Here is a 10,026-nt window from a genome sequence, read left to right on the forward strand (position 1 = left end):
TAAGAACGCAAAAGATACATTCTTGTTGAGAGGGAAAATTTGAGTTTCTATAAACAGAAATGATTCCAATAATTGTTTTATGCTTCCAAAAAAAACCTTCAAAAACAATATAGAATGTATCAGAATAGCATATAGAATGTTGCATAGTAAATAAATCATTAGCAAATGACTAAAAAAATTGCATATCTTAAGCTACGGTCACAAAGGTTCGTACGAACGATGCGTTCGTACGAATGTCACTGATCGTACGAATTCTGGAGTTCGTACGGCCGCCTTACAAAGAGAGGGTTTCGTACAAACTAATAAAAATCTTGGACAAGACCACCGACCAAGCTACGAACTTACGAACGGTCCACGAACGGTCTACGAACGCCTGTTTCATACGAGCTTCTTAAGAAGATCTTACGAAATTGTCTAAAAATCGTTTGTACGGCGTTCGTAACAGTTCTTAATGGTATTTGTGACCGAGCCATAAATTAAATGAATTATGCCACCGGTTTGACACATGAAGATCTACCCGCATGCATACTTTCAAGCTTATAGCACATTGCGTTTACGAGATCGGGGGTGGGGGGGGGGGGGGGGTGGGGGAGGGCACTCGCTGTACCAATTATCCTCTTGCCCAATATTTATATATTTTCAATTGTTAGCTGAGCTAACCTATTAGCATAAGAATGTTGACAGGTGCCGGGTTCGAAGCTTTCGCAGGCGGAGAGAGCTGTGGAGCTCACTGACCTAGTTCGACACGCAGCAGAACGGACGTCTTATTCCTTCTCGCTTCAATTATTATCGTGCACTAGCGGCAATGTGACTCTGCTCTCCGAAATCAAAATGTCGGACCAGGAATTCAGCAGAGAGCAAGACCACACCCTGGGTTCTGATGTCCCCACAGTTTCTCAACCCGCAACACTGACCCCGTCATTCGTGAGCAACGCTATTAAAGAGGCCTTCGGTTCCTTTAAGGAGTATTTTGACTCTTCCATCGCCCAAGTGAAAGAGGAAAGCGAGAAAAAGCTTTCTGCCGCTTCCACGGAACTTCAACAACTAAAACGGGCGTCGGAATTGTCATTTCGTTTCAAGGGCAATAGAGTTCAATTCGAATTCAACTCTAGTTTGCAGGAAAAGCTAGAGAAGGGCGTGGCCTTACTGGAGGAAGGCAAGCACGTTGCTGCCCTTTCCAAGTTGAAAGAGAGCATAGCCGACATCAGGAAAAGAAAGAAGTTAATCAGGCTTGCTGATAAATCTGATGCAGGTTAGTGTTCTAACAGAATTATAAACATTCTTTGTGAGAGGTTCTAATCGTTGGTGTGATAACGAGGAAAGCGAGGGAGCAGAGCGCCTGGGCTAGAATGTATGTAATTGTAGAAGTGAAATTGAGTGATTGATGCACACTGTGAAAAATTGAAAAATTGTATGATTATGTATGGAAATACAGAAGGGAAAAAATTGTGCCCCCCCCCCCCCCCTGCTGGGTACGCCGTAAGGCCATGGCGATAAGGGCTGAACACTCGTTATGGAAATTCCATGATATATTATATATAGATACAACCTGCAAATTGTATCGTGACAGAAATATGCATTACATTGAGCAGGCTGCTGCTATTATGTAAATAAGTTTCAGTCTGTCAGCTTCGGTGAATTCTTGAATATGTGATTCTCTACAAATTATTTAATTGTTATGCAAGTAGCACTATCTCATTTTATAGGGTGGTCAGCAGTTGACGAATATCTGAGCGATGACCTTGCAAGCGATTCTGAGGATGAAAAACGTATCAGGCAGGCACAGGCAAGGGCGGCGAGAAAACGCAAATCGTCTCGGAACATCCCAGCCGCCAAGGGCAAACCTCCGAAGAGTGATGGATATAGGACTGCAAGCCCTTCTTCTGGTCACTTTTTTCGCGGCCTTAGCGGAAAAAGTAGATACGCTTATGGGGGTACCGGTAACTCCCCCACCCTTGGTTGGCGAGGGGCCAGCAGTGGGCCAAAGTCGACAGATTTCTGCTTCGCGTGCGGAAAGCAAGGGCACTGGAGAAGGGGGTGTCCAGGGGCCGGTAACCAAGGTCCCCCGATCAGGGATAACATCGCGCAGCAACGCTAATGGTCCTGCTTCTATGGAACAAAATGAGCAAGGTAAATTAGTTGACCGTTTAATCCGTTGACTACGATGCACGAGTTATCTCGTGATAGCCGTTCTCCACTCAGAGACTAAGCATGAGTTATCTCGTGGAAAAAGGAGCCCTAGAATGCACACTTTAAAACCTAGAAATTCACATATAGTGGAATGTTAATCTGACTGAAAATAAAAATTCAATAATTAATGAATCAAGGGAACTGACATAGACTTCCTTGGGGTAACACCTTAGATATTAGAAGTGAAAATGGGGTGGAAAAGTCAACAGCCAAGTCCGCCCTGTTAATGCGGCTGTATCGAGCGAGACTCGCGTATTCAACTAGACCGTAAGCAACGGGACAACTGTGTTCTCAACATGATTGCGATGAAGAACAATGAGATGATAGTGTACGAGAGAGGTCAGAGGAATAATTAAGAATGTTGTCATCAATGATGAATGGATAATGTAGTCTACTTCTTGTTGGAAGCGGGCATAACCAATTCGTGAGCTAGTACTTCTGATCTGAGTTCTCTTGTGATTTTACCACGTACAGGCGTTCGGTATGACACGCTGCATGGCGATGGCGCCAAGTTAATCCAGTCTTCCCTGAAAGATGAGTTGGAAACAGCTTCCGGTACTTCTCGAGATATTTCGGAGACAGACTTTAACTGCCCTAGCGGAGCTAGCAGTATCGCTTTTGCTGAAAGTGAACGGTACGAAGAAGAATTTTACTTAAACAATTACTTTGAATATGAGCAAGGTAGCTCAGAACCGATAGTCAAAGGAAGACTAAAGGCGTCAATACAATTTTGGAAAGACATCGGTGCATCTCAATTTGTGTTAGATACCATTGAACACGGTTATACGTTACCGTTATTGCAGACTCCTCCCCGACTAGAATCAAGAAACAATAAATCTGCCTTGTCTCACCCTGAATTTGTCAATGAAGCTGTTCTTGATCTATTAAAGAAAAAACTAATTGTTGAGTCTTTTGTTGCACCTCATGTTGTTAACCCCCTTTCAGTGTCAATTCAAAGCTCTGGTAAAAAGAGACTGATTCTTGATTTACGTTTAGTTAATAAATATTTGTGGAAGGACAAAGTTAAATTTGAGGATTGGAATATAGCACTTACTTATTTTAAAAAGGGAGATTTTATGTTTTCATTTGACCTTAAGTCAGGTTATCATCATTTTGATATTTTTCAGGACCATACTCGCTTTTTAGGATTTAGTTGGGATTTTGGTAATGGTCCTAGATATTATACTTTTCAAGTATTGCCGTTTGGCTTGTCCACAGCTCCGTACGTCTTTACAAAATGCCTCAAACCGATTGTTAACCATTGGCGAAGTAATGGGATATTCATTGTTTTGTATTTAGATGATGGTTGGGGTCGTGCTGCTTCGTTTGATACATGCGAAGCCGTGGCCAAGGCAGTGAAAGATGACATATTAAAAGCAGGTTTGGTACCTAATGTCGAGAAATCGCAGTGGATCCCAGTCCAATGTTTGGATTGGCTTGGGTTAACATGGGATAGCAGTATTGGTTGTCTAAAGATTACCAAGAGGAGGATGAAGGACCTGGAGTCATGTTTGGTCACTTTTCAGACACGTTTGCCAAATGTTTCAGCAAGAAAAATAGCGGCTATCGCTGGAAAGATCAATTCTCTTTACCCAGTAGTGGGTGCTTTAACTCAGTTAAAAACTAGATTTATGCATTATGAAATCATTCGCAGAGATCATTGGGATAAAGAGTACAATATAGACAGTGACAATAACTTGATTGCCGAGTTATTTTTCTGGAAGGAAAATCTTGTCATCCTTAATGAACGCATGTTGTTTGAGTATTCTATTCCACAGACCATTGTATACTCTGATGCCAGTAAGTCAGGCTGTGGAGCCTGGATTGGTGAGTGTGCTGGCATGAAAATGGCAAGAAACTGGACTAAAGTAGAAATGTCGAAAAGCTCCACTTGGAGAGAACTTATGGCGCTAAGTTTGGCGTTGAAATCATTTGCACCCTACTTGCGAAGTAAGGTTGCGAAAATAATTACAGACAATAGAGGTGTAGTCTCTATCGTGGAGAAGGGTAGCATGATTGCAGAATTGCACGAGCTTAGCTTGGACATTTTTAATTTTTGCAGAAAAAGCAGGATCACTTTACAGGTTCACTGGGTTCCCAGAGAGGAGAACCGTTGTGCAGATGCACTTAGTCGGATTATTGATTTCGATGACTGGGGAGTTTCTGTCGAATTCTTTAAATTTTTGGATGAGTTGTGGGGGCCCCATACTGTTGACAGGTTCGCAGATGATTCTAATTTCAAATTACCAAAGTTTAATTCTAAATATTGGTGTCCTAATACGGATGCAGTAGACGCGTTTTCGTGCGATTGGGCGGGCGAGAATAATTGGCTGGTGCCCCCTATCGATAGTATTGGGCAAGTTTTGAATCATGTTAGAGTGTGTTCCGCTATGGGAACTCTAGTTGTGCCATATTGGCCTTCTGCCCCATTTTGGCCCCTTTTGTTTTCGGAGAATAGAGAATCTCGTTTATTGATATCGCGTGTAGTAAAGATTGATAATCCGGAAGGAGTTTTCGTTCAAGGCAGAAATAGGAATTCTATATTTGGGACAAAGAAATTCCAAAGTCCAGTGTTATGTGTACGATTGAATGGGGTGGCGAGCGGCAAATGAAAATTCTGCATAATTTCATAACGTATCAGTCGTAGGACTATATTATGGCATCAGCCGCCTGGCTATGGAATCAGCCGCATGGCTATGGAATCAGCCGCATGGCTGTGGAATCTGCCGCAGGGCTGAATGAAAGCTATGTAGCTTTCTTTCCGCGGTTTGATGAATTTTTATGCTGCGCTTGCCAGCGGCGAATGAAATTCATCTAAAATTTTAGCCTTGGGGTCTATACACCATGTTGCTTAGGTGTCGAATGTATAGCATGTCTTGTAATGACCACACAGGATAGGTGTAAGTTGTGCTATTCCTCTTTTTATATTCCCCCCAGATTTTCGCCACAGGACGAATATGGTAAAACATTGACCAAGATTTTGGCAGCTTCAAGAGCTGATAACACGGTTTATAAATACAAGAGAGCTTGGTTAGCCTGGGAAGAATGGTGTACGCAATTTATTAAAGGTAAATTCAGCTCTGGCTGAACCAGAAGACATTAGTCGATACCTCATTCATTTATACCAAAGTGGTGCTCCTTACTCCAGGATGGAGTCGGCCTTTTACGCTATAAAATGGCATTATGACTGTAATCCCAAGGTACACATTAACCCGTGTGATCGGAAGTTTCTACACATTGTACTTCAAGGATTGAAGAAGCTGCTGTACAAACCAATTGTAAAAAAGGAACCTATTACACCAGAAATTTTGAAGGCAGTTGTAGAGAAATATAGTTCTTCCACTAGTTTGGTGGATATTCGTTTATGTGCTATGATACTGATTGCATATGCTGGATTTCTACGATATGACGAACTGATAAGTATTCGTAGGTGCGATCTTGATATGTATGTTTCCCATGTGAACATTTTCATTATGAAAAGTAAAACTGATATTTATAGACAAGGAGCATGGGTCCTCATAGGTGCTACTAATGCACCAACCTGTCCGGTTTCGGCCTTGCGGAAGTATTTGTTGGCTGCGGAGTTAGATGATCCAGCTGATGAGAAATTTCTTTTCAGACCCGTCAATTATTGTAAGTCCAAAGAATCCTACAAATTAAGGGATGGACAATTGTCATACACTAGGTGTTTGGATCTGTTACGGGATGCCCTGTCAGCAGTGGGTTTAGAACCGAAAAAGTTCGGCATGCACAGCCTTCGAAGCGGCGGTGCTACAGCGGCCGCAAAATTTGGAGTCCCAGATACTGTTTAAGAAGCATGGTAGATGGCGTTCAGAAACTGCCAAGGATGGATACATTAAAGATAGTATGAATGATCGTCTCTCGGTATCCTTGAATTTGGGCCTCTAAAACATTGCGTATGGATATAACGTTTATTGTATATGATAACGTTAGTAAGCAAATAAACTGCCTTGTTTATTCTGCACTATTATGAAGCATGTGAGATATTACTGACACATTGTTTATGGAATGAAACTTGGATTAAAATCTAAATGAAATTGTATGCGTTCTGTTTCCTTGTTACCCGTTCTTTAATTGACTGAGAGGGGAGGGCATAGGAATAGCCCTGTCTTGCCGTCGAAGCTTGGTGCTCCCCTAGGATTCAGGTAATATGTATATAAATTATTATGTTCTTTTGCAGGTTCGCATGCGTTAGGGAAGGGAGGCGGGATTGAAAATAATTTATTCACGTTTGAGTAGCGAATTAGGGAATAAATATATTTTCAATTGTTAGCTGAGCTAACCTATTAGCATAAGAATGTTGACAGGTGCCGGGTTCGAAGCTTTCGCAGGCGGAGAGAGCTGTGGAGCTCACTGACCTAGTTCGACACGCAGCAGAACGGACGTCTTATTCAGAGACGGAATTGCGACGCCCATCACTGGTATTGTCGGGACGGCCTGCAAGCTCAACATAGAGGATCATAGGACCAGGACGAAACAGCTCTCGGGATAAGAGCATCGGGAGGCGGTATTGGTTCCAGCATGTCAAGAAGCAGTTCGTGAGGGTGGTTTCCAGGCGCGTACGTAAGTCACCAGTTCTCTCCGTCCGTTCTGTCTTGCCGTCGAAGCTTGGTGCTCCCCTAGGATTCAGGTAATATGTATATAAATTATTATGTTCTTTTGCAGGTTCGCATGCGTTAGGGAAGGGAGGCGGGATTGAAAATAATTTATTCACGTTTGAGTAGCGAATTAGGGAATAACAGAGTTTTACTTGTTTTATGTTGTGTTTCAAACCCCGATATGATAGAAAGATTAAATGAGAACTTACCTGTTTGAAATTTGATCTTTATTTTTAGTTGTATTATTGTCTCTTTCGGAGACTCCAGAGTTTAAACAAGATGTTTATATAAAAACGCGAGTTCACTTTAATGTCCAAAGCACAAGGACAGTCCAACGTACACGCAAAACTCTGAAAACAATAATCACACATACACTTACATAGTTCATTGACCACATAATTGTTATATTAAATTTATTGTTTAGATGGAAACTCGTCTCAGTATAATATATATGAATAGGGTAGATTCTTTTTTTTTTCTCACAAACAATATGATAATCAGAAACATTAAAAAAAAAACCATGCTAAATAACTAAATATTAGCCGATTAGCCATTTAACCAGCAGTGGTGAAACACTGAGCTACACAAATGTTCAATAAGTATGAATGAACAACAAAATTCAGATTATCACAACTTACATCTGGAAATTGCATGAAGACTGCTTAGTGCTCAAAGTCTTCAAATCTGAGGGCTTTCTTTAATGTTTAGATATTCTACATGGAGTGGACATAGTAGTAGGAGCCTCCAGAGAAATGCACCTGATCGCACTACAGTATTGCATATATGTGCAACAACAACAAAAAAAGCATTCAAGCTTTTCTGTGTGACAGAGAGTGTGATATACCTCGTCAAAAAACATGACCTTTCCTGAGAATTGCAAAACACAGCTACCCATTTCACAAACAAGCTAATTTAGGGGCGTCTTTGTAAACATGAAAGAAACAATTTTTTATTTAAAAAAAAATCCATGGTTGGATAACCACGTTGCACACTAAAAAAAAAAAAAAAAAAAATGAAAAAAATTGGAAAAAAATGAAAAAAAAAGGAGAAAATGTTGTTTGCAAAGTTGATCAGCAACCAATGCAGGACAATTTCAAGCAAGAAATTATCATCACTTCACCTCAGTTTCACCAAATTTTGGCAACAAATCAAAACATGAGCACATTTAATAATCCGCCATACTGAAAACCGTTCCATAGAATGCATGAAAGTTATCTCCAGTGTCAAACTACAAAACCCCCAAGTCATGAATGAAGAGATGCACAATATCTATGCCGCATGTAAATTCACTTTACATTTATCATAAATGCCAGCAGTCATGCAAAATCAGCGACTCACTGGAATCTCGAGTGATGTTCAACAATTATGTCCCATATTCTGACGATTAGAAATTTCTCCAGTCAACATACCATGTTGGAATAGGAGTAAACTAACAACCACAGTTGCATGACTAGCAAGTTGCATTTTGTCAAAAAAAAGGTTTATATTTTCTTAAAAGAAACATTGTCTGCTAGAGTCCACTGAATATATATTCCAAACAATATTTGAAACTTACAACGTGGAGGTGAATATAAGAAAAATCAGGATTTCTGCCACTTTGTGCAAAGAAAGAAAGAATTATGAGCAAGTACTAACAAGAAGTACATGAGAGGCATCGAGTCCTGCGAGTTCAATTTTACTCAGAAGGTCAAGTCTGTGGACTTAGGACTTCTTTCTCTCCTAACATGAATGTCCAGGGGGTACACTTTTCTCTTATACAGCTATACACCGCGAGTACATTATGTCTGCATCTAGTCCTGATGAACATGCTATCAAGAATGATTCCTGCATATTAAGGAAGAATGAACAACATGATGACCTTATTATATGACTTCCTTTTCTTTCCAACTTCCTTTCGAGGAAAAGCACATCACAACAGATACCTTGATTGTTAAAACTCTCTCTCTAAGAAAAAAAAAACAAGTTTGGGCCAGACTTCCTTTCATTTGTTTGTTCTAGACGTGCGCTCATGACGCTTTCCATGTGAATATCGAGACTATTTGCAGAAATGAAAACTGACAACGAATCCAATCAAAATCATAACTCTTTCAGAGACCTGCTCTCCAATCAAAAAACAAAACGAAACAAAACAAAAAAGAGATATAACATCAGAAGGATTACATATACAGAATTCCTTCCTTGACTGTGAATCTATCAAATCCAGCTATGCACAGACATATAATATACAAACTGCTGTCTCAGAGACGAGAGTTAAATAAACAATAAAAATAATGATTTGGAGCAATGCATTAAGACATGTCCTTGACAACAGAACTAGTATGCAAGTTAACAATACAAGTTTGCAACATGCACAAGAAAAAAAAAAGGAGAGATACATACAAATTCAGAAAATATATATACATTTGATAAATTATGCTTAGAAATATTACTCTGTGTCAATATCTGGAATTGACGGAGTGCATTTTTTTTTCCCTAGAGACAACATTTTGATTTAGAATTCATTTGATAGCAGACAAAACAATGAACATCCTCTCTTTTGTGCCACGGGAGGCACTGCGTTTTAAGCCCATTTACTATATCCTTGTCATAATTCTTTCTCTTTACCAGTTAGAGACTTTTGAGGAAGTTTACAAGTAATATATAACATGTGGTTTTCCATCACTAATGTACTGTACAAGGTGTTTCCACATCTTTAAATACAATGAAATATTTAACACTGTCTTGATTATTTGATGCCTGGTAAACTGTATAAGAGTTCATATATGGAAAAGTCATGATTTTCAGTCATTATTTCTGTCCTTTTTTTAACAGAGAAACATATACTTAGAGAGGGCAACACATGATCTGAAAACTTTTTTTTTCTTCCATCTGTCATAACAGTCCTAATACTTTCACAATCATCATTATGATACCGCGCTGCCTGTCACGGGTGCCATTCTAAACTCACCCAAGGTAAAAAATGGGTGGCTACTGCTACATTACAGAAGGGTTTTTGTCACCAATTCATAAATAGCCAGTGAGCTATGGTTATCATGCCATAGAGTAAAAAGCGTTTCTTCTCTTCTTTTTGTTTTCAATGAAGATGGTGATCTCCAAACTTTCTCCAAACTAAATGCAACACATTGCCAAGAGAGCTTGATAAAGTTGCCGAACCCTAGTTTTTTTTTGTGTGTGTATGTGTGCGTGGTTTTTTTTTAATAGTGGTAACTAAAAAATT

General features: G+C 39.9%; 1 protein-coding gene and 1 pseudogene across 1 annotated transcript; both read left to right on the forward strand.

Moving 5' to 3' along the window:
- Positions 1-649: 649 nt before the first annotated feature.
- LOC139726708 (uncharacterized) lies at positions 650-2,124 on the forward strand. The gene is made up of 2 exons (XM_071637691.1): positions 650-1,252; positions 1,707-2,124. The coding sequence occupies exons 1-2, from the start codon at positions 832-834 to the stop codon at positions 2,096-2,098; spliced, it is 813 nt and encodes a 270-aa protein (XP_071493792.1). The 5' UTR covers positions 650-831; the 3' UTR covers positions 2,099-2,124.
- Positions 2,125-5,054: 2,930 nt separating this feature from the next.
- Positions 5,055-6,180, forward strand: LOC139726709 (integrase/recombinase xerD homolog; annotated as a pseudogene).
- The last annotated feature ends 3,846 nt before the right edge of the window (positions 6,181-10,026 follow it).

This window comes from Diadema antillarum, unplaced genomic scaffold, assembly GCF_040938485.1.
Source record: "Diadema antillarum isolate AM-2024a unplaced genomic scaffold, OU_Dant_1.0 seq00000097_RagTag, whole genome shotgun sequence".
Taxonomy (NCBI): domain Eukaryota; kingdom Metazoa; phylum Echinodermata; class Echinoidea; order Diadematoida; family Diadematidae; genus Diadema; species Diadema antillarum.